Here is a 26362-nt window from a genome sequence, read left to right on the forward strand (position 1 = left end):
CCCTAAAAGTGGTACAAGGAATATTGAGCCAGCCAAGTTATTTTTGTAGGCCAAGTATTTCTGAGAAAAATGAAATTCCGGGCAATTATATGAGATGTTATAACAAAACTCAGGTACAATGAATGAGTATCATAATGCATCATGGGTAATTATTTGAAATTCTTCCCAGAACACTGAAATAATTTCATTCAGAAGGCCTTATAGTGCCTGGCATGTGATACATATAACCTAGAAATGAAATGAAATGAAGTCAGTAAGATCCTGTGTGACAGAAATGACTTATGTGGAAAATTTCTACACATGTATTTTGTATATACCCTTTATCTGATTATGCCTGTCCCTCAAAAGTGGTGTGAGATACCCACTTAGAGATGATCAGATTTATTAATAAATGAGATGTATTCCTCAAAACATTTTTGTTCACAGACTATGAGAAAAGAAATACAGCCATAATACTCTGAAGTTTAGGAAAAACTTTGCTTTGCCATACAGATCTGAAATATTTCCTTTCAAATGGCACTTTTTTGTTTAATCAATTGTTAGTTATGGCAGTAAGATTTTTAAAGAGCTGTATATTGCAGGCAGTTTTCGTGACATTGACCTAGCATGCTTCTTTCCCAACTATGCATCCATTGAAGCCACAGAAAATGTTTTTGCAAATATGAAACAAAATATTAAAGATTTGTGACTGCCACCTGCACTACTTTTTTTCTGAACATTATGGGAGGCTGATCTCCTGCAGTAATCCCGATCACAGTTTTCATAATAGATGGCACGGAAGCAAGGGTGGGGGAAATATCCGATGAAGGAAATATATTACCTGAATATTTAAGGTATGTGACTCCCATGTTTCTTAACCTTGAAGGGCAAGTAGAAAAGCTAAGTATCCTGCCATAGTATAGAAAGGTGATACCAGTATAACTCTCCCTAGTCCTCTCATGCTCTGAATGTTCATCTGGGATGGATAGAATAAAATATCTTGGGTGTTTAAGGAAATCCTTTTTCACCTTTAACTCTAACCTTCTGGGGGCTACATTTATAAACTAGTGTCATATTTTTATTAGTGCACCTTTCTGACTGAAAGTCATAATTCCACAGCAGACCACCATAACCAAGTTATTAGGGTCTTCAGTCACCTGGAATAAATCCCGTATGATCTTGGTCCACAAGCCTGTATACAAGCAGTAAAGCAAAAACAACCTAATGCACATCTCTACCACCTGATCGCAGGTTTCAGGTTCAAATATATAATGATTCTCTAGTCTGCTGTGCCCACAAAGGGCTTAAATAAAGTCACAAAGTCATCTTGGCCCTATATAAAATCCTTCATTTTAGTGGTCTACTTCAGTTCTGCAATGGTATTATATAAATGGTAAACATTTGGGTTGTGGAGCAAGGTTCTCTCTCTCAGGTCTGCCATTTATATGTCACCCTTACACACTTGCCAAACTCTGAAAGAATAGAAAACTCAGGATCTCTCTCTTCTCTAGGGTCTGCAATGATGGAATTGTATTAAGTATCAGGAATGTGCTGGGCATCATTTTCAATATGAGGGGTGTATATGGACTTACCCCCTTGCAAAACTAATGCTGAAATCTATAAAATTCATGAGACTCACATATGGAAAGCAAACTGGAAAAAAGGTTGATGTACAGGACTAAAATACAGCAAATTTAAAATGAGATAGAATGCCACCCACCCCCACCAAAAAGTAAATATAATCAGCTATAATAGCATCCTATCATCATAAATGTAAATAAAGATTCACCATTAAAAAAAAAAAAAAAAAAAAAAAGTAGGACAGCAATTGGATGCCGCTAACAGAAAACCAAATAAAAACTGCCTATCCGTAAGCATGCGTGGTGCATAAAACAGATGGCTGAACATTGAAAATGAAACTGCAACTGAAACAGGGCCAACAATTAATAAAGTCACAAGTATACAGTTACTTGTAGGTTCCACACCCCTGTACTAATACTTCTGCACAGCATTAAAAGGAAAGCTATTACTTCTACAGAATCACCTGCGAAATAACAAGAAATGTACAACAAAGGATTAGTGTTTACTTGCCCCATGAAAGATACCACCACTGAGTGATAAAACAGAAAAAGTATGACAAACATTTCACTTCAGAACAATAAAAGAATTGCGTGATGGCCTGAATCACACACCATTACAGGAAGGTCATTTGCCAGTTCACTCACCACAACAATGAGACCCTAAGATCTGCACACTGCAGCCTAGTGGATAATAGATGGAATTTCTGCCAAAATCTGCGTGCACCACTGACTGCCACCTCAAATCCAAGGAAATCACACCTCCATTTATGCCTTAATCAATTAAATAAACAAGCAAATGCACACCAAGGGCATAGCCAGGAATACACTTTGTACTCTCCAGAGTACATTTTTTGCATCACTCAGAAACATTGCAACTTTCTTCAAGCCATATTATTTTTACAAGGTGTCTAAACTAATGCCTCTAACAACAAGTACATAACTTGCTTACAGAGAGGATTGCAAATCTAGAAACAGTGTTCTTTAATAGCTTTAAAGGGAACGGCTGAAAATGATGTATACATTTATTAACTGCGCGGGGAGTCAACATTTTGACCATTTGTTTGAAATATCGGCTGGGTTGAGGTATAAAATAAGGTATCATAGTTATACTTCACTGAAGGAAAGTTCTTGTCATTTACTAATGCGTTATTCAACCCATTTAAGTCCTTAAGCAGAGCATCAGCCTTAGCTTCATACTCTGCTACCATAACCTCCAACATTTCAATTCCTGCACGGTTAAAAATGTCACACAGTTTCTTGTAGTTTGCAGTACCTTTCTGAACATTATTTGGAAACTTAAAACATCTTAAACCTTTGGGAACCCTTTCTTTTTTTTTTTTTTTTCCATAATAAATTTTTATTGAAATATATTTTCAAAAACATTACAAAAATACAATAAACATCACACACATAATACACTATAACTACTACAAACCATTTATACAATATCTACATGAAATGCTTCCTATATTTAATATATTCCTAAAATCAGTATCATGCTAATATAATATTGAAGACCTTTTCCCATATTTTCTACTTTCACACATTCTTTTAAATAGTCTATTTCCAGTTGGTTCATTTTGTAGGTGTACAGCTTATCACGTAATGTGTTAAAGTCTTGTTCTATATCAGCATTGTTAACAGTATTGTCTGTACCTTGTTTGAACCAGAACTGTTGTTCCGCCCAGGCATTGAAGTTAAAGTCCTTATTATGGTCACCTACATCACTCGCACCCTGATTGTTTGCTTTGTTTGTCCGTTTACTCATGCCCTGCTGGATACTAGACCCAGACTGAACTCCACTGCTTGCTGGCAAGGGTTCACTGGAAATACGTCTTCTCTTCCACTCCAGCCCCTGTTGCTGGTTGCCTGGCAATGTTGAAAGCGTGTCCGTTTTACTAGTGTTGAAAACTTCTGTTAACTGCGTTAACATGTCCAATACTCTGTTGAATTCAGCCCTGGTAACTGGCCCATTTTCATCTAAAGCTTTGAGCACCTGTGGGGTGCCTATGAAGTCGCTCTGTACCACTTCCTCCGCCATGGAACAAATCGGAACCAAGAACACAGCAAAAAGCTTGAAACCAAGACCAAGTAAAAAGTATAATCCAAGGCAGCGAAGAGCAGCAAGAAACAGCGATGAAGCCAAAAGTAATCTCCACAAACAGTTTATTCAAACACATGACATAAATTTCTCCAAATCCTTCTCTCAAGCACTTTCACTCAGTGCAATACTGAGCTTTATCAAGATAAAAATGCAGGGCAGAACAACCTTATTTATAAGTCTCTTAATGAGATCATGTGCTTCGTTAATTAAAACCAGTCAAGTTACAATTAAAATTAATTGGTGACCAATTTAAAATTAAACAGCAAGATGTTGTATGAAATACATAAAATCCTAAATAAAATATCTTTGAATAAACTTTTTGTGGAGATTACCTTTGGCTTTATCGCTGTTTCTTGCTGCTCTTCGCTGCCTTGGATTATACTTTTTTACTTGGTCTTGGTTTCAAACATTTTAACACTATTATTTTTTTCTATACTTCAGTATTGTTTTCTATACTTCCATGATTATTTAGGCAATAATGTTATCATTGCATGTAGGATACGTACCAGGATGCGTACTGTTTAGTTAGACAAGACTGATAAATTGTTTATTATATTTCTATACATGCTTATCTGAAAATAAACTTTTGACTATTACAATGAAATGAAAATCATTAACATTATGATATACAGCTAAGTGCTTTGCTAGAACATTATCTGATTTTAATTTAATAGCTTTTCTATCCTTATAAAGTCTTTGCTTCAGCTGGTAAATTGTTTTACCAACACAAAATCACTCGCAGGTTTCCAAACAAGCTATATCAGCATCACTGGTGGTATTTGAATCAGCTCTTCAGAAAAACATATTTTTTGCTGTAGGATGTAGGAAAGAATCATTCTCTTTTATACCTACAAAAATACGTACATGGCAAATCTTCCTTTGAGTTCTGTATGCTCTGTGTGCTTATATTGTGTATTTGTGTTATTAATCTTCACAACTTTCTTGTAATAAGTTGTAGTTTTTTGTTTATTTTTAACCCATTCATTCTTAACGTCTTTGAGTCTCATTAAAATCTTCTTCTCTATGATAACATATTTTACACCATAATTATCTAAGCTAAGACTAACAGACATAGTTAGCTTATAGGCATTATGAAGTAGCGAACGTGTTACCTTTCAGTTACAAAGAATGGTACACATCTTACTTTTCTCTGTGTAAATAGGTCAGATAACTCATCTGTAATCATTGTAATCATCCTGAATAGAAAGAAGATTAAGATGGTGAAATTCCTGTCTCTGGAGGCATTAAAAGTGTCCAGAAAATAAGGGGAGCAAAAAGCAATGGAGATCCCGTGTCAAATCAAATTCAGAGTTTCAGAGAATGGAAAGAAGAGAAAAGGGAGATATATTTCTATGGGCAGTGCAAAGAGTTAGAAGGAGATCACAGAAGATGAAAGACCAAATCTCTTCAAGGGATTGATGATATTAAGGGAAAATTTCAAGTAAGAATGGTGATGATAAAGGGCAAAGATGGGAGGGACCTCACACAAGCAGATGCTATTAAAATGTTGAGAACAGGTGGCAAGAGTAGTAGATGAACATGTAAGAAGGACCCCAACATCACTGACACATGCAATGGTGTACTGTCTCATCTATTCCCAGACATCCCCAAAGAGTGAAGTTAAATGGGCCCAAGAAAGCCTTGCAAAAAGGCTGCAGGAAGTAGTGGAATATGAGCTAAATTGTTAAAATGCTGCAAACTGATGCCATTACAGTATTGCTTAGAATTTGCCAACAAATTGAGAAAACACAACAGTGACCATTAAATTAGAAAAGGTAATTTTAAATTCCAATTCTAAATAAAATTAGATCATCAAACTATTACCCTTTGTTCACATGCTAGCAAGATAATGGTCTAGAGCCTGCATGCCTGACTCCAGACATATATGGACCAAGAACTCCAGGGTGCACAAACTGTTTTATAAGGAGCAGAGGTGCCACAACATAATACAGAGAGCAAGGGAGTTCCAGAAATGTTTACTTCTGCCAGCTTGCTGTTCAGCATTTGATGTATTCTAGCCTTATCAATTTTTTGAAAGTCGATGATGAAGTACAAGTAGTTAAAAGATCTTTTTTTGTGCACTCAAAGATCTCTGCATATGATGACTGCAGTCGTGAAATGAAAAGCTGCTTGGCTTTTGAAAGGAAAGCTATAGTAAATCTGGATATAATTTAAAGAGCAAAAGCAACACATTGTCATCAAAGGTCTATATCGATGGTTTTCTAATTAATAACAGATGCCTGTATGAGTTGGACTATAATTAAAGTTGTGCATTTGAAAATATATGCTTCTGAACTGTGGTGTTGGTAAAAAACTTTTGAGAGTTCTATGAATTGCAAGAGATCAATGCCAATACTTACAGAAATAAAACCATACTGTTCACAGGAAGGTATTATAGTAAAATCAAAATGAAATACTTTGGTCACATGATGCAAATATAGGATTCACCAGGAAAGACACTGATGCTGGGAAAGATTGAAGACAAAAGAACAAGTAGTGGCAGCACTGGCCAAGATGGGTCGACAACGTTATGGCCAAGATGGGTCGACAATGTTATTGAAGTAATAAATATGAATTTACAAAAAACTTAAAGAAACAGCTGTTGTACAACAGAACTGGTGTGCTAAAGTTCTTGAGATAATGAGGAGTCAAATTTGACTAAACCAACTAAACAACTCAAGGAAGAGCAAGGCCAATAAAAGGATTTGGGCTAATATGGCTTAAAAGGAAAGTCGCAGAAGCATTAATGAAAAAGGAATACATCTGCACAAAGTGGAAAATAGGGAACCAGACTGGCAAGAGCACAATGTACCTGGACAGAGATCTACAAAGGAAGAGAAAACTATAGAAAAGACAGAGTGAGAGTTAAAAAATGGGATAAAGGAGGGATACATGTTTTCAGATACTTAAGAAACATTTGACTGAAATAATCACAGAAGATAAGGAATATCAAGGGGGTGGATGGAGGGATGAAGAAAAATCTTAAATTATTTCTTCACTTCCTTCTTCACAGCAGAAAATGGCTGAAAAATTCCAATATGGGAAGAAAGGAAGGTAAGTTGGTAGAATAATGGACATCTGGAAATATTACCCAGATAAGGGGGTACTGAATGAATTGTAAGTCCTAAGACGAGACTGTGTTTGGGGATTATGTGATATACCCACCAAGAATCCTTAAAAATGAGCAGAATATTGGCAAACCCCTAGAGAACCAATATGAAGGTCTTGGCCAGTACAGAAATTCATAAGGCCAGACACAAGGGAGGAGATAGAATCATTCTGGGAAATTGCAGACAAAGAAGTCTGATCTTGGCGACAGAGAAATTCATGGAAATAATGTTGAGGGAAAAACCAGTAAGCTTCCGGAAAGGCAGATATTTCAAGGATATTAACCAATGTAGACTTGCAGCCAGAAGGACCTGCCAGACAAATATAATCCAGTTCTATGACTAAGTTATACAAGAAAAGAATCGGGGATATACAATAAATGTCCTTTACCTCAAATTTAGCAAGGCCTTTTATTCCTTGCCCCAGAGAAGTCTTGTACACAAACTGAAGTGGTAAGAGTTGGAAAAAATGTCAGCTGGATGGAAACATGGCTGGAGAACAGAACACACAGGGTAATGGTGAGGAACCACTATCCAAAAAAAGAGAGGCTACAGGGGTCATTTATGTTATATTACATTTGTATGATGACAGAAAGATGCGATATGTGTTGCTCTTGTGTGCACACTTCTCCGTGTCTGCCTTTCCATTATTCCTTTTTCCACCTGTCCCATATATATATATATATATATATATATATATATATATATATTTTTTTTTTTTTGAAAAACTCCAATATTTCTGTCTCCACCATCCATTCCACTCATCATTTCATAGGTTTGCAACCCTTTCTGGAAACAAAATCTTAAAAGTGAAAGTAATTATCACCTGTAACTTGTTGTCCATTCCTTTTCATCACTGTCTTTTCTCTTCAGAATGAGCCCCTTTTATATTTCCTATATAGGATTTTGTATAACAGTACCACGTCTCCTTTTTTTCTTCTAGTTTGAAGTGAGAAGACCACCTCTGCCAAGCACAGCATTATCTACTCTTGTTTAATTCAACATCATTTTCTTTCTTTTCTATTCTACCTTCACCCAACTTTAAATCATATTGTACCATGATCACAGTTGGTTAATAGTGCCTTAATTTGGACATCAGTGACCTCCCTTACATTGGTTAGGAGCATATACCAAATTATATCCTTTTTGCATAGCTTTCCTCCAGTTAGCAAACCACCTCATGGTCCAAGACCTCTATGAAGATCCACTCTTTCTCTCACTCTGTTGTCTTAATGCTCAGAATCCTGCAGCATGCTAGTGGCAGATTCATATTCCCACTGAGTACCCCCGCAGCATGCTAGTGGCAGATTCATATTCCCACTGAGTACCCCCGCAGCATGCTAGTGGCAGATTCATATTCCCACTGAGCACCCCCACAGCATACTAGTGGCAGATTCATATTCCCACTGAGCACCCCTGCAGCTTGTGGCAGATTCCTGTTCCCACTGAGCACCCCCGCAGCATGCTAGTGGGAGATTCCTATTCCCAATGAGCACCCCCGCAGTATGCTAGTGGCAGATTCATATTCCCACTGAGTACCCTCCCAGCATGCTAGTGGCCACAGATTCATATTCCCACTGAGTACCCCCACAGCATGCTAGTGGCAGATTGCTATTTCCACTGAGTACCCCAGCAGCATGCTAGTGGCAGATTCCTATTCCTAATGAGTACCCCTGCAGCATGCTAGTGGCAGATTCATATTCCCACTGAGTACCCACGCAACTGCTAGTGCCAGGTTCATATTCCCACTGAGTACCCACTCAGCATGCCAGTGGCAGATTCATATTCCCAGTGAGTACCCCTGCAGCATGCTAATGGCAGATTCATTTTCCCAGTGAGTACCCCTGCAGCATGTTAGTGGCAGATTCATATTTCCACTGAGTACCACCCTCTTCCTCCTACCCTTCTCCTTTATTGTATCAGGTTTCTTATCTTCATCTGCAGTACTGCCTAGTGAATGATATACTATATCAACCTACCAGGTCCCACCAACCCTAATTGTGCACTTAACCTAGCTTCTATCCCTGTTTCCCATTCAACAAACTTATATATAAACCATATGTATCTGTCTGTATCTCCCTATATATACATATGTACAGTATACACACACACACACACACACACACACATATATATATATATATATATATATATATATATATATATATATATATATATATATATATATATACACACAGAGAGAGAGAGAGGGAGATGTATGTGTGTGTATAAATCTGCACATATAAATATCTGGTTGCAGTTTACTGTTGTTGAACTCATCTTCTCATCTTTTCAACAGAGTATATTGCTATATTTTCAAATTGAAGGTTGCTTGTGTCAGTTTTAGGAGATGATGAATGTCAGGTCATTGAGTATACCTCATAACTGTCCAGATGTTCACAGAATGCCCATATTCTTGCTTTGTATTTTTGGTCTGTTCCTCATAAAATTTGTCATTTTCTGGCAAATCACTGAGGACTGAAGTTACTAAAAAATGCAATACAAACAAAAACACAAAAAAAAGTGGCATCACTGAATCCTTTACATGAACCTTTAATACCACAGGTTAAGCACTTTCAGCCAAAAACTTTGGCCTTCTTCAGAACAAACAATTCAATGGATACACCACTATTATCACGTTCCCCATCTCTGTCTCCATTAGAATCCTGGGGAACATGAATGGAGTTAAATTTCGCTTTGGGGTTATTGGTCATGTTCCCCAGGATTTTAATGAAGACAACAATGGGGAACTTGATTATAGGGAATTTAAATGGCAGATTTTGTTGGATGAATGCAGGGCATCAGGTTTGAACAATGGAGTTAATTACAAAGCAGTCCTAAAAAGAAAGGCATATTGCAACAAATGCAAATAGAATATACATTTTAAATGTTTTATGTCAACATTTTATTTAAGTAATATGTTGTTGTGTGGTTGCCCCCTCCTTTTTTTTTAACTTGAACTGTTTATGTGAATTTTTTAAGTGAATGGTTTTAGGTAAATGTTTTTTGTAATTTATTAATTGGAAATGAGATGTGCTTGGTTAAGATTTCTAACCATTTTACACAAGAGGGTTGTATTCATTGAATTGTTTGTTCTGAAGAAGGCCAAAGTTTTTGGCTGAAAGCGCTTAACCTGTGGTATTAAAGGTTCATGCTAAGGATTCAGTGACTCCACTTTTTCTTGTGTTTTTATTTGGACTTGTGTTACGTTACACAAGCTTGAGACATCTGGCGCAGTTTTCTTTTCTAAAAATGGAATACATTTGAGTTTCAGACTGTATATCCTTCAGAAAATGCACATTAACACAAATCCCGTTGTTTTAGCAACTTTCTAAGTTTTTAAGAGCAATATTTAAAAGCTGTCCCTATTTTGGGGTCTTTGTTCCCCCATAATTTTATGCTTTGTCCTGATTTCTAATGCTTACAGGTTGAGAGATATGTCACTGAGTGTTCCTGTGGTGTGCAAAATGAAGATGTGTGGTTTTGCCGATTAGAGTTAGAATAAGGGGTTATTAAGAGGAAGAGATTACCGGTATGTTTGTGAATGTTCTGGAATGTGTATGTAAATTTTTGTGGAGTACAGTAAGGGCTAGGTATGGTGGTAGGTTTAGTGTTTTCTGTGTATGATGGTGTCTCTGCTGTGTTTGTGTCTGTACTACTAGGGAAGGGCTTTGATAAGGTAATTTGTAGGCCTGTGGTTAGATGCATTGGCAGGGCGAGGGTTAGCACGTATGACTAAGGTAGAACACTAAAACGTATACATATTTATATTCATGCATAATTGTTTGTGTGCAAGCATGAGCAGTTGAAGCAGCGACATGATACTGAATAACTAAATAATAGAAAGTGGTAGACATGCCAAATGAAAGGTAATGTTACAAAAAAGTGTGAAGAATATTACCATACCAAAAGCAGGCCACACCCCTTCAGAGTGGTGTCAGGTCTGTAGACCCCTCAGTGATAGCTGTGAGATGGCTCTGCAAAGCTGTTTTTCCTGGATTGTATGAGGAGAGTGAAAAACAAATAGTCTGGGCTATAGTGCCATTTACATTTACTGTGTCCTAATAGTGAAACAACTCTTTACTTCTTCCCAACCCACAAATAAGTTTTATTTCGCCTGTGCTTACTAATACACTGCAACAGTACATCCATAGTCACCCCCCAAAACAGATAGCCAGGCCTACTGGTCTTGGAGCAAAAAAGAAGTGCAGTTTATTCTTATGTAATTCTTTTTTTTGTTTCTGGCTTACGTATAAAATAAAACTGTGTACTCTTTTTGTGGGGCACAATGGTGTGCTTGTCAGACTGTGAATAGCAGCAAAAAAGATTTCACAAATTATAGTTGCTCTAGTCCAGTTTTGGCAGACTGTGAAACATTTATTTCCTTTTCAAAATAGTATTTTACAAATAGTTGCAAACAGTACACACATTTTCTTTATTTTATAGTTCGTGATATTTTGAAATTTTTTAACAGTGAAATCCTTCCTCTTAAGCTGGGGAGTTGGATCGCCATCTGCTGGAGAGCAAGAGCACAACAGTTATCAAGCATCAACTGCAATTTGGTGCAAACTTTACACGTTCTTCAGGTTAATCCCAATTTTTGCACTAGATTACAAAATATCGATGTTTTTCTTTAAAACTTATCATAATCCACCTTAATTTACTCTTACAGTTCGGAGTGAAGCATCCTAGTCAAGGCACTGATTTTTTTCCTTTTTTGTGGCTTGAATTTGAGGGGCTACTTAGGGCAGCAATGACCATAGGACTGTATCCTTTTACGTAAGATGTAGTTGTTGGAACTGTCCCACGTTGTTGCTTTAAAACAGGGTGCACATAACGTCTAAGAATTGTAATGCAGTAGGTACAAAGCTAGTCGACAACTTTTTAAAGCACATCTTTATTGCATTAATATTGCATTTATCGGTGAAAAACAACAGCAGCAACATGTGTAGCATTTTAAACCGATCTAAAATTAAAACAATTAATAAGGACATTGTTATTATTATTATGGTTGGATATTTATTTGCTCTGGTGCAACATTCCAGGTACCTATTAAAAACCTTAAATATACAGGGCTGTTCAAAAATAAACGTTAATTTTGTCTGGACATTAATAATGTTTCCATACATACACATTGTCAGTTACTCTAATATCAACAAAATCAAACCCGTTAAGAGACTTTCCTCCAGAGAAACTGGAGGGTAATAATATTCCTCATTAAAATGCACATGACTAAAAATATCAACCCCAGTCCAATCATTTGACTAAATTATATCATAAGTTTAAAATGATAGCTTTATTGAGCCACTGTATAATTTAATTTCTATGGTAACCATCCATTCGTTTTCCAACAGCCCACTTTATCTCCTATAAGGTCACGGGGATGCCAGAGTCTGTACAGTAGCCAGTGGGTACAAATCTTTGTAGCTCATTCCAGGTAAGGTAGTGGTCTTTCTCGGAACATACAAGCACACTCAGTGACACACTACATATGCACCTACATTGTGGTGCTGCAGTAGCGTTGTCGCCTCACAGTAAGACGCTGTCCGATTCCATTCTCAGCTAGAGCGTCTTCTGCGTGGAGACATGCGTGAATGGGTGTACCTTCGTTGAAGGTTGTGCGTCAGGCCTGGTAAGCTGGTACATAAAAATCAACTGCCAATCATTAGTGGACCAGAGTTCCGATGTGGTGACCCCTAACCGGGAAAAGCTGAAAGACACAAACAAACCTACATGCACTTTAGAAAATCATCAGTTTGAAAAGTGGAAGATCATCAGTTAAAGAGGTGGATGGAAACTGGAGCACCTAGAGAAAGCCCAAAATGACATGTGAAGGAGATGCAGTGTGTGCACAGGGTACTTCCCAGCTGATAAAGTTGAGAACCTCTTGATATGAGGTGGCAATGCTACTCAACGTGCCACTGTGACAATTTATACACATATTTTTCTCATGAATATTTTTGCCAAGTGGCTTTCCATGTTATGCACTACATATAGAATCCTGTCTCTAGGCTTAAGTAAAGACCTTCATTTTTACCTTTTGTGTAATATATCTTGTTTTATTTTTTTGCTACTGGGAGTATTAAAAAGACCACGGTACCGTCATTTGTAATACAATTTAGTTATTTCATCTCCTTGAAACATATGTATTTTAGTTAGTTACACTTCTTGTTGCAAAACTCCAGATTGAAATTCTTTCTAAAACTACTCATACTGGCAAATGGCCAAAATATGTTCCCTGCCCTGTTCACAAAGCCCTTTATCACTGGGCTATCACTTCTGGCCTCCAGTATCAAATAATCTATTTTAGGTGAAGCTCTGTCAGTTCTATTGTCTTTGTTGTGCTAAGCAGTCCTTTGTATTTAAGGTTTAAGCCACAAAAAAGTTGGAAGCGCATACATTTTACTTTATTTCTTCCCAGTCTTACCATCTACTTTTATTTCATCCCACATCATCAATTTAGTTCTCCTACCTTTCTAATTATGCAAACCCTTCCCCTGGGAAACCCAAGACCGGGATTCAGAAACAGGCCAGCCATGAACAGTGAAGCTGCAGCAAAATTGTTCCTTTAATATGATTGTAAATATCAGAGATTCAGGGACACATTAGCCACAATGAGGAAATACCTCATTATCAGCTAATTTGCATGTCTCTGAATCACTCCAAGTATTCATACTTAATTAGTTGCTATTATGATCCACAGTAGAACAGGGCTAGATCCAACACAAGGCAAACTAGGCAGCTACACAGGGCCCAGTAGTGGATAGCCCAGCCCATCTATAAAAACATTAAAAAATTCTGACAGAAAACCATACAACATTAAAAAAAAAAAATACGCAGTCAGCATGCAATATCTGCAGTCCTCCAGTCTCTCTTTCATTATCTCAGATTTGTGGCTTCCTGGAACTCAAAGTGCAAGCATTGTCCTTTTTTTGCAGTATACAGGATTGGATGACTGATGTGACATTATTTTGCACTACAACCTATATCCAGGAAAGTAACAAATGCCTGGATATTTTCTGCTGCAAAGGCGGGGTGTATTTGTCACTTTAGAGCAAAGTGGCAGGTATTACAGTAGACTCCCTCTTATCTGGTCTTGCTGGGACCGGACCTTAGGCTATATAAACAAATGGCTGGTTAATCAAAAAATGCATACACAATAGAATTTATAGGTTATAAATCAGCTAGAATAACATGATTTGTGTTACTATGCATTTTTCTAATTAATATGAAGTCTAAAACTCAAATTTCTGTCATTATTTAGCCCAGAAGAGGCAGAAGTATTGTTGTTCTCTATTGTCTTTTGCTAGGGCTACGGCAGAACTTTGATGGACAGTTAGACAGAGGCCGGATAAGAGGGAGTCTACTGTATGGATGCTTTTTCTGCCATTGAGCTGGAGATGAATGAACAAGCACACAGGTGTGTGTGCAAAGAATTACAATTGTCCTGAGAAGTACTACCAGTGTCAAAGAGCTTCAGTTGTTCAGAAAATACATTATTCAGAAAAATCCAAGACATATTGTTCTGGCTAAGTGACTTGGTCAAAGTCACACAGCTGTCCAGCTAAGTGACTTTCTCCAAGTCACACAGTAGGGAAATAAGGGTTGAGGCAATCGAACCCTGTACCACAGGAAAATGACTCGCAGCGTTAACCCTCTGCACCAGCTGCCAGACTGAACCAAATATTTTCTGGCAAAATGTTCTGGATTGCAGTCAGTAAAGATTAACAAGAATTATTGAGTTTCAGATTTCATATCCATCAGAAAATGCATAATAATGCAAAGCTTTTTATTCTGTCAATTTCATTTTAAGAGAATGTTTAAAATATGTTCCTGTTTTTTTTTTTTTCGGTCTTTGTATTTGATTCTTGAGCTAAAAAGTTGTGAGGTCAGAGGGGTGTTGCTGTGGATTCTACTGCCTGGTTCTGACAGCAACAAGCTGAGATATATTATTGGTCTATTATTTATGAATGTATTAATTCTCTTGATCTCAAGCTGATATCTGAGGTGCACAGTAATACAAGTAGTTGTAACTGATGGTTGTGTGTGTGTCCATGTACGCGTGCATGTGTGTGTGTGTGTGTGTGTGTGTGTGTGTGTGTGTGTGTGTGTGTGTATAAATACCTGGTTCCTGCATTCCAAAGTAGTTATCAATAGTAGTAAACAGAAGGATCGTTATGTGAGACATGTTCTTTGGGAATGACCCTTGGGTTTATTATTTTGTTGATTGTTGGCAGTGTGTTTATTATTATTTGGCTGTGAATAAACTAGTCAAACTTGAAGTCTGAGTTTAATGTTAATATTTTAACTACAAATACATTTTTAATTTAAATTCTTTTTGGAGGCACACAAGTGAGAAATGTAATGTTTTGGGTTTCAATAGTCTATCTGGTACTTAACTCAGATGAGTAAAACTAAAAGTTGTTAATGAATTGCTTCTAAAGTGCATGGTATAATTCTTCCAGCCTTTATTTTTCTACAGTGTGATTCTGACTAAGTCACTTCACCACACAGTGCTAACAGGCTTTCCCTGAAAAGGGACACTTGCATCAAATGGGCTGACCCAAGCTGTTGGCAAATGCATTACACATTGGTCTTTTGAATTCTTGCACCCTTCACGTAGCCACAAACTAGTGTTTCACTATATGCTATTTGACTGTGAATCTCAGCAGATCTGTTGTAGTCTTAATGTTTTTTTAAATAACATTTAAGTACCTTCTTATTTCTATAGAGACACTTCTGATATCACCATTATACTATGGAGACCTCAACCTTGTCAAGCAATTGGGAAAATAAAGTTTGAAAAAATGCACCTGCTATTTAGAACAGTCTCCAGCAGGAAGTAAGAAAAGAAACTGATTATTCCAAATTCAGAAAAAAAAATAGCACACTTAAAAGAGGAATTCATATACACAAACGTTTATGACAATAGCCAAAATATATACCTGGTACTACAGGGTTATTGCCACTCTGATTTTATGTAGCCATGCAATAAATTATTTATTGCATCCCTGGTTGGACATGACAATCTTTGTAAACAAGTACATGTAGCTTATGTAAGAATACATAATAGCACACAGCAATATTAAATGCTGACAGTGTATTCTGATATGATATCCACTGTCTTTATTCAAGGAGTTAGTCCCACATTTCTCTTAGCTCCTGTCATGTAATACCCAACATTCAAAGTTTAACTTTGCATAGATCTGGCAATTAGTTTATGCTTGACATATTAAATAGTGTACTTGCCTGCATCAAAACTGATACACATGTGACTTGCATATCACAAGCATAGCTTTTATAACAAATATAATTTCACAATTTTAAGATGTGTTAACTTATATAGGTATTATATATCTCACTAATTATATTAAAGGTTCTGACTGCTGTAAAGATAGCAAGCACTGTCATGCTAATTATAGCAAATTCTGTAAATTGTAAATATCGGCTTATGCTTAGCTTTTGTCTTAAAATGATACTTGGAGCAGCCCACATACAATGTTTAAGTAATTAACCAACATCCAGATACTTTCAAATGTTTAGCAGTATAAACAGAAATACATCATGGACAAAAATGTAACTGTTTCAAGGAAAAGGGACTTAATCTTCTTAGCTATCTTACAGGACAAGCACTAGTTCTTTTACAAATCCTAAATATGCAAGAGGCATCTCCAAAAAAGTAATAGGTTATTAGCACACAATACTAACTTCCTTTATGCAATAGGCAGATTAAAGTACTACAGCTAATTAGTTTACCATCAGAATGTTATTTGCAGACATAAGCAAAGTATGTCTACTAGCTAAAGTTCTACATTGGTAACTCAAACCTTCAGCTGCTCAGTCTTACAGGAAAATCCCTTTCTATCTCATGAAGAATGCTGCAAAAACCTAAAGAAACAGAAATAATGGATGTAATGTGACCGAGTCCATGGGTGCCTGTATTGTGACATCATCCAAACCAAAGCAACCATATCTGGTCAAACTATGGGTAGACATGAGACGAGTTAACAAAGTACTCCACAAGGACAGGCATGTAAGATCAGAAATTAATTTCATCATCATCATCACAGAAGTGACATAGAAGAGACACCTCACTCACCAGAAAGATCTCAAGCAGCTGTGGAGAGGGATCCAAAATATCACATACTATAAGCCACCATCCACACAATATGATGATAACCCAGACTTTTTAAATCAACTAAACGTCTACTTCACTAGATTCGAGGAATCAAATGGAACCTCACCAAAGAGACTGCCCACCAATGCAGATGCCACATCACTATGTGTCAACTTGGAAGATGAATGCAGGAAGATAAATGCAGGAACCTACATAGGGTTCACCCGGGCAAAGCAGCTGGACTGGATATAATCTCAAGGAGGCGACTTAAAGATTGTGCTGATCAGCTGGCACCAGTCTTCACAGACATTTTCAATACATCTCTCAGCCAGGAAAAAGTACCCAAATGCTTTAAGACCACTGATCTCACCCCTCTGCCCAAGAAACCATCTCCAGCATCAAAATGATTATCATCTAATTGCACTTACCTCAGTAGTGATGAAGTGTTACGAGAAAATGGTCAACGATCACATAACATTCTGCCTACCTGCTACATTTGATCCTTTACAATTATCATACATGCCAAATCATTCTACTGCAGATGCCTTAGCCTTAACACTTCATCACACCTTGGACCACCTGAAAAATAAGGACTGTTACATATGCATGTTGTTCATAGAGTTCAGCTCTGGCTTCAATACGGTAATTTGACAACAACTGCTGTCTAAGCTGAGTAATCTAGGCACAGAAAACAAAATATGCAACTGGATCCTAGACTTCCTTGACTGAAGGACCACACACAGTTTGAGCAGGAAAACATCACTCAAACTGCATCACCCTAAACATCGGGGTCTCATAAGGTTGCGTACTCAGTCCACTTCTTTTCACTGTTCTAACACATGACTGCACAGCTATGTATCAGTCAAATAGAATCATAAAATATGCAGATGAAACCACAGTAATCGGCCTTATCAAGAAGAAAGACGAGGGGGCCTACAGGGAGGAGGTGAACCAACTCGTTTATTGGTGCACTGACAACAACTTAGCACTAAATGTTGAGAAAACTAAGGAAATCATCATCAATTTTAGGAAGGAGAATAAGCCACACACCCCATCATCATCAGTGGTGCTGCAGTGGAGAGAGTAAATAGCACCAAATTCCTAGGGGTACATATTTCCCAAGACCTAAGTTGGGCCATAAACACTTCCTACCTTATAAAGAGAGACCAACAACATCTCCATTTCCTTAGGAGACTTCGTAGAGTTAACCTCCCCCCACAGGTCTTACTTAACTTCCACAGAGCCACAACTGAGAGCGTACTGACAAACAGCATTGTTGTCTGATATGGACATTGCTCTTAAGCTGATTGGAAGGCACAGGATAAGTTCATTAAACAGGCCACAAAAACCATTGACTCCAACCTTCAATCCCTACAGAACATGTATTCAAACAGATGCTGTTGTAGAACCCAAAAACTATTGAGGGATATACACCATCCGGTTTATGGACTGTTCAAACTCTTGCCAACAAGAAGCATTACAGAAGCATTAGATGCAGGACATCCAGATTCCATGACCGCTTCTCCTCACATTCTATCAAACTGCTGAACAACAAATCCATAGCCTAACCAGCTAAATGGGTAAAATATTATTTATGTGAAATATGTCATTGTTATTTTACATAACTCTCTGCATAGCTCACTTTATTCATCTCTATCTGTACTATGAAAACTGCAAACTGTAAGTTTATGGGATATATTGGTGGTAGGTAAGTTTTACATGTGTTCATTTTTATTTATTATAGTACTGTTTTTTTATATATCTTTAGGTATCTACCAGGTCTTTTCCTATTGTTGTATTTGTTTTGTTTCTGCTGTAAAAAAGCTGTCAATTTTAATAGTATCTTATTTTTATTTTTACTATTTAAATTTACATTTTTATTTAATCTATCTTCCTTCTGTAAACTGTCATTCTTATGGTACGAGCCTGAGTATCACAATTTCATGTAGTGATGAGCATTTTTTCCTCTGTGTGATCTCTATGACAATAAAGTTTACTTTATAGGTTCATAGGTTTATACTAGGCTATCTGCCCTAAGGCATTTATAAGCCTAGCCCAAAGTTTTATATGAAAAAATACTGTACCCATTAGTTTGTTGTGCCTCTGTCCAACAGTGACACAGAGATGATTCCCTACAATCTCCCATCCACAGGTCAAGATTTCTCTTGAACTGAGCCAACGAGGTGCTCTGCCTCACATGGACTGGGATTTTATTCCATAGCATAGGGAGTCTGTGAGTGATAAATCTATCCCTCCAGCACGTCCTATTTATATCTGTGCTAAGGTTTAAGTTGCTTGCTCTAGTGGTTTTGGTGGATTTGGATTTTTTGAGGTGGAGCATGTCCATTAATTCCGGGTTGGACATGGCCTTGTATGTCAGGCACATGTCACCTCTGAGCAGACGGTATGCGACTGAATAGAGCTGGAGTTTCTTCAATCTGGCAGCATAGGACAGATTTTGGAGTCCCTTTATCCTTTTGGTGAGGAACTTTTGGGGTCTCTCCAATCATATGTCGGGTGAGATGCATCAATGGGGCATTGTACTCAATCATTGGTCTGATAAGTGAAGAGTACAGAACAATGACCTCACTAGATCTGGATGTGAATCCCTTCATGATCAGGTGGGCAATGTAGAAGGTCTTTCTAACCACTTTAGCAATGTGAGTGTCAAAGAAAGGCCACTGTCAACCTGGGTCCCCAGGTCCCTGACAACCTCTTCTGTGCTTAGTGGATTGCCACCTATATGGTAGCTTGGGGTTACCTTGTTTTTCCGAAGGGTATGACTATACATTTTTGGCGTTTAACTTCAGGCCATGGCTCTGGCACCAGCTATCTGTTTCAGTCCCTTCTGAAGGATATCCGTGTCCGATGCACTTTCCACTATGGAGTTTGCAGTCGTCTGCAAACTTTGTCAGCAAGTCCTCCCATGTTGGCCTGTACTGAGAAGTAGATGCCGAACAATAGGGGCCAAGGACCGAGCCCTGTGGGACACCAAGTCTGACATAGCTCCAGCAACTCTAACCCTATGGGTTCTGTCCTTAAGCCAGTTTGCAACCCATCTTGTGACATATGGGTTTACATTTAAGCTGGTAAGTTTTTCTAGCAAGGTCAAGGTAGGCTGTATGGACTGCCTTTCCTCATCAATGGCCTTGGTGACTGTTTCAAGAAGTCGACCAAGTTCAAAAGGCATGATCTGCCGCCAAACTGGGTCGGGTCCAATGTCTGCAAGTCCTCTATATCTTTGTTTATGAGCTCCATTATGATCCTCTCCATAGCTTTGCAGACTAGACTCCAGGGTCCGAGAGGCACCGCCTTTGTGGAGTGGGACCACAGTGCCGACGCCACTCCTTGGGCACGACCCTGTGGTAAGGCTGAGATTAAACAGCTGCCTTATGTGCGGGTTTAATTCCTCATTTAGCGTGTAGCACACAGCCAGGGACACCATCCGGTCCCATTGATGCTGTGTTTTTAGCTTTAGAGAGCAGATTTCACCTGCATTTGAGATGTCTGGGAGGCTACACTGCTGGGATAGTTATCTCTCCTTTAGGGGAGAGGGGTGACGTTTGCACTGAACCTGTCTGCCAGTATGTTGGCAATGTCTGTGGGTTCAGTGATTTTTGTATCATTTTGGACTAATTCTGAGCATATCTGGGAGTTTCCATCCAGGTTCCTAACATAGCTGAAAAAGGCCTTATGATTGTCCTTTGAATCCATGGCAATTTTTCTCTCAAAATTGGCCTTAGTTGATTTTATGAGTGCTCGTATTTTTTACTAATAATGATCAGGGGTGACTTCCCTTTTATGGATTTTGTTCTATCATGTAATAGCTTTCTCCTCTTATTGTAAAGTTTGTTAATGGCTGGGGTTCACCAGACTGGACGTTTGCCCTTTGTGGAAAGAGTCTTGGTTTTATTTAGGATTGCCTGATCCATGCAGTCCTGGAGGTGTTCATAGAAGGCATTTGTAAGGGCTTCCAGAGCTTGGGTTGTGGTTTCCACTGGCTCAGGGGCCTTGAAGGATACCACACCAGTCTTGAGTAGTGTGAAGTTTGCTTTAGAGAAGTTCTTCACTGTGGTCTTTTGTTTGGGGTGGGGCGGGATGTGGATTTCCAGTGAGATTAGTTTATGATCAGATCTCACCAATGAGGGATATACTTCCGGTGTGGAGCATTTTGTCCCCATGTTTGTGATAATGAGATCTAGTATATTTTCTCCTCTCGTGGGAACAGTGACTAGCCGTTCCATGGCATTTGAATTTATGAACTCCAGGAACCGTTGGGCTAGAAAGTTAGGGCTTGAGTAATGTTCCCAGTCTATATTCGGGTAGTTGAAGTCACTCAATGTGATGGTATTTGGAGATACATTTATACCCTCCAGTGTCTTCAGGAAGGCTGTGTGGTGTTCCTGAGTTTGAGAGGGTGGCCTGTAGCATGCTACAATTTGTAGAGCAGTTTTGCCTATGGTTAGTTGCACCTGGATGGTTTGTTGCCACCAACCTGGAGGTGTGGGTATCCTTTATGAATATGGATACACCCTCCTTTTGTGGTGTGGTCCGGGTTTTGGGGCGGAACATGATATGAGGTAAAACCTAATAGTGCCGGGTGCTCTCAGGAGCCTTGAACCAGGTTTCAGTTACAGCACAGACATCAATGTTCTCCATACTGAGAAGGGCCTCGAAAGGCATTTTGAGATTTAGACTTCTGGCATTGAGCAGCATTACCCTCAGTTTCTTCCCATTTTTGTTTTCTAGGGTGGTAGGTTTAGAATTTGAGCCTTGCCTAAAAAGGCACTATGGGGTGGCAAGAGCCTTAGCCAATATCCGGAATCCCAGGGTGACAGGTGCAAGCCGTCCCTTGTGAAGCAGTGTGGCTTGTCAAGCATGTCATCCCAGGCAGACAGACACTGGATCCCCTTTGAATGACACCAGACATTAAGCCAATTGTTAAAGCTGATCATCTTGTCTCTATATTGTGGCATCATTCTTGGTGAAGGAAGGATACTGCTCAGGGTCAGGGTCATACCTGCCTGGGCTACATAATCAGAGAGCTCCTCTATGTCTCTTTTCATGTAGTCCAGGGAGGTACTGCCAAGGTCGTTCACACCAGCATGGGCAATGACTGTGTCATATTTGTACTTGCCGTGGAGTGACCCGAGTGCTTGTGTTATGTGGCGGATTTGAAGTGAATGTTGCAACAATATTTCCAAAGTTAATTTTTAACTTAGGATGCCACCAACATAATTCATGCTCTGTAGCAACATCATATTTTCTAAACATGTAGGTCTCAGCCATTATAAGAGCTTATATATGGAATAAATTAATTATCTGAAATATTTCAAATTTTATAAAACAAGGTACCAAAAGGAATTCCAAATGCCAAAAACTACAGTGATGACATCATAACCTATGGAGGTGCAAAGCAGGAGATGCATATTGCAAATGGAACTCAATGTTATTTATTTTTATTTATTTATCTTTTGACTGGGTTAGTCTCAGTGGGCTATTTACCTCTTTTCAGGGGAGATCCATGGCGGTATTTATACTAGTAGACAAAACTTGGCCAGAGCATCGAGGCACTTCCCCTTCTTTTTTCATTGTGAGGGGGATTGTGTTTGCTGCTAAACTTCCTGCTTCTGTTCCTAGTGTGGAGACACTTAGGAGTAACCATGTGATAGCAGTGTGGTTCTGTCAGTTGAACAGAAAACTGCTGAAAAGCAAGTTTGTTTGTGTCTTTTGGCTTTTCCTGGTTAGGGGTCGCCACAGCGGAACTCCAGTCTACTAATGATTGGCAGTAGAGTTTTACATGCTGGCTTGCCGGGCCTAATGCACAACCTTCAATGAAGGAATGCCCATTCATGCATGTCGCCACACAGAAGACGCTCTAACTGAGAATTGAACAGGCAACGTCTAACTGTGAGGCGACAACGCTACCACAGCACCACCACCGCAGTCTAGTGAATAGTACAAATAGTCTGCATCAAACCTCAAGATTTTGAAGAAGTTGTTGTAAGTGAAATTGCTTCTGGAGGTTTGCCTGATAAAAAAACTTTTTATTTATTTATTTATTTTTTTTTAAACAAAGGTGATCCTGGAGAAGAGTCTGAGATTTCGTGGTTGGACATGATGGAAAAGGATTTCAGAATGAGCAGTGAGTTGGTGAGAGGAAAATGAGTCATGAGTTGGATGGACATAAGGTTACAGATGGGATGCAATCTAGAACATTCTGTTCTTTTGCAGCTGGAAGAACAAAAGGTACTGTAAACTTTATTAAAAAGTAAAAAAGTTCTTTTCAGATAAGAAAGAAGAAATAATAGACACATATATTGTGTGCTTAGTGTTACCTTTGATTTATGATGCAAAAGACATTAGATCCTTGAGTCATTTGGAGAAAGGGGCATTTTGTGACTTAACATTTGAGAATGAAGGTAATTTTTGGATTGTTTGCAAAAAGAATAACCAATATAATGTTGATCAAAATTATTAATAAAGTATTGTAATCTCTAAAAGTAATAATGATGTACTGGAAAAACAGGAAAAATATGTTAATGAAAAAGAGGATGACGTAATAAAATATGTTATATTTCAGGAAGATGAAGGTAACTGCACTAAAAAAGTTGAAAATTAAGAAGAAGAAATTGAAAGTGATAAGTCAGTTTTTGTGAAGGGAGTGTGAAGGAAAAGAAATTTGATAGGTGCTAGGGTAAGGGTGAGGAAAAGAAGATATAAAAATACATTACCAAAGACTGAAAAGTAAGGAGTAATTTTAGATACATTTCACTTAATGAAAATAGTGACAAATCCGATTCTGAGGATCAAGGAATAGTTGTACATCAACTCAGAAAAATTATTAAATTGGGAAAGAATTAAAAAATCAGAAAACTTAAATTTAAAATACCTTCCTTAAACTTAAAAAGACAGAAAAGTAATAATTTTAGAGTGCTTTCAGTAAATGTGAAAAGTATTATTAATATTGTAAGAAAGATAAGTACTGGGAGGGTGTGCTAAATGAGATGTATATATTATTCTTATAGCAGATGTAAGATTCCTGATGAGTGAAGAAAGATTGTAAACAGAAAAACTGTGGGTGGAAAAATAATATGTTATTTAGAAAATGAATGTTGTTCTTGAGTGGCTGTAATTGTGTAAGAAAAAAAACAGTAAATATATTAAATGTAACATTGGTAAGGATGGGAGGGTTAACTGTTGTGGAAGTGAGGTAGAGAGAATATATTTAAAGAACTATATCATTATATGCATATAGAAATGGTAAGGAAAGAGAAAATCTGTTTCATCAAGCATTAGAAGGATGTTAAATAATACAAGAAGTGATAAAATGTAGTAAGTTAGCCAATGGACTTACAGAAGAAGGGCAATTGGAGCTGAAAATGATTTTGTACTATTGGAAGGTTTGGATATAACAAAGGGTAATACAGTAGAGAAAGCTTTTTGAATAATTTAGCAGAATAGATGGAGGTGATGGAAGAAAGGGAGTATATTAAAACAGGAGAGGGACTAGAAAGAATAAATGAGAAATTATGGGACAAATGTGGAGAATGGGAAGCATTGCAGTTATGGAGGGATCATATAACCATGAAGAACTTTTATAAAAATTGGTCTGAATGATGGATTAAATTTAAAAAATATAAAAAGTGTTGTTTCAAGGGCAGGATGATGTAAAAAATAAGTGAAATTAAAGTATGGAAAGATGTATAGACATATATTGTAGAATTTAAAGATGAATACAAGAGGGTATTATGATATGGAAAAACAAATGTATAAAAATAATTGAGAACAAATAAGACAGTACTGTTTAAGTACATATATTATTTACAAAGGTGAAAGGAGGAGGTATCTGCATATTTGAGTAAAATTGTACAGGAGGATATTAGTGCAATGAAGAAAATTAAAAATGTAAGGTAAAAATACAATAACAAATTATGAGTATTTTAGTACAGCATGTAGATAACATATATAACTGTAAAAAGAGAGAAAAGAAGAGAGAATGGAAAGTAAAAATAAATAAAGAGCAAATTAAGGAACAATTTTTAAAATAAATTATTTATCGACTTTGATGAAGTACTTAGGAAAGTAAAGGTTGATTCAGCATTGGGTCCAGATAGTATAGTGTATGAAATGTAGAAGGAATTAAGGGACTGGAAAAGAGTGCTTTGTAAATATTTTGAATGAATGACTGAAATAAGGGTTTGTTTTTATAGAGTTATGTAGTGGGATATTAAAATTTATATGGAAGAAAAGAAATAATTAAAAATGAAGGCTTGTCACATTAAATAACACAGATTAGAATAATACTGAGTAGAATTGAATATATATATATATATATATATATATATATATATATATATATATATAGTATAAAATGGAAGGGATACCAGGAATTATTATTGGTGGTTAGAGAAATTGTGGATGATATAAGTAAAAGGGAAAACGTAAAATTTATGGTAGGTGATATTAGGCATTTGATACAGTAGGAGATGATGCTTTGTGGAAGGTTTCTGGTAAAGTATGGAATAGGTAATAGAATTAGGAGAGTATATATGTCAACATATCACAATAATAGTGTGATAGTGTTAGTGAATGGTGGCTGAGTAAAGAAATATGCATGAATTGTGATGTAAGACAAGAATGTCCTTGAATGGAATATTGTTTGCATTAGTAATAAATGTGGTAGTGGGTGAAGTAGCTTATAAGAAGAAAGATGGTAGGTATGTGATGTGAAAGGAAGTGATGATTCCAGTAGTTTTGACATATGCAGATGATATAGTAGTGGTTGCTAAGAATAAAACCTGCATAAACCATTTACCCATTGGTAATGAACCAGGAAAGCGCTTTGTCATTCTTCTTGTTTAACTTCTGGTTTTGCTAAGAATAAAACATGGAAGAGGGAAGTGCTGGTTTGTATGAATGTATGTTTAAAGGAAATGGGAATGACCTTGAATAAAGATAAAAGTAAGTGTTTGAGGTGATTATGTGAAAATTGGAGGGGTGTATTATACAATGAATGAATGAATACATAAATTATTTTTGTTAGGAATAAAATTGGGGGAAATTATGTAGTTACAAGACAATGGGAGGATTTGATAAAAGAAATGAAAGAAATATCTCTTATATGGCGAACTTTTAGGTTAACATTCAAGAAAAAGGTTTGTCTGGTGAATTCTGTTTTAATTGGAAGAATAGCATATATGTCAAATGATTTTATGATCCCAGAAAAATATGAGAAAGAAATTGTGTAATTAGCATTTTCTTGCATATGGATTTTAATATTAAACCCAGTGAAAACAGGTGTGCTGTATATGAATGAAGATGAAGGGAGGACTGTGTTATTAAATCCAGTTGTTTATTCTGCTTCTTTTAACCTTTATAGAGTATTAAAGTGGGTAAATGAAGAGAATGAGAAATTTATAGTGAAAATACTTAAATAGAAGTACAGAACATTTGGGAGAGGATGAGAATAAAA

At 37.3% G+C, this 26362-nt stretch overlaps 1 protein-coding gene across 2 annotated transcripts in view; it reads left to right on the plus strand.

The window, feature by feature from the left end:
• Positions 1–26362, plus strand: part of LOC122787364 (beta-1,3-galactosyl-O-glycosyl-glycoprotein beta-1,6-N-acetylglucosaminyltransferase-like) — a 390992-nt gene that overhangs the window by 268352 nt on the left and 96278 nt on the right. For both annotated transcript variants that reach the window (XM_044054021.1, XM_044054022.1), the window contains exon 2: positions 22967–23136. In XM_044054021.1, coding sequence (XP_043909956.1) covers positions 23052–23136 — 85 coding nt within the window. In that variant the 5' untranslated portion in view covers positions 22967–23051. The remainder of the gene's footprint in view (positions 1–22966; positions 23137–26362) is intronic.

Source organism: Protopterus annectens, chromosome 13.part0 (genome assembly GCF_019279795.1).
Source record: "Protopterus annectens isolate FY-2018-M chromosome 13.part0, PAN1.0, whole genome shotgun sequence".
NCBI classification, from domain to species: domain Eukaryota; kingdom Metazoa; phylum Chordata; order Ceratodontiformes; family Protopteridae; genus Protopterus; species Protopterus annectens.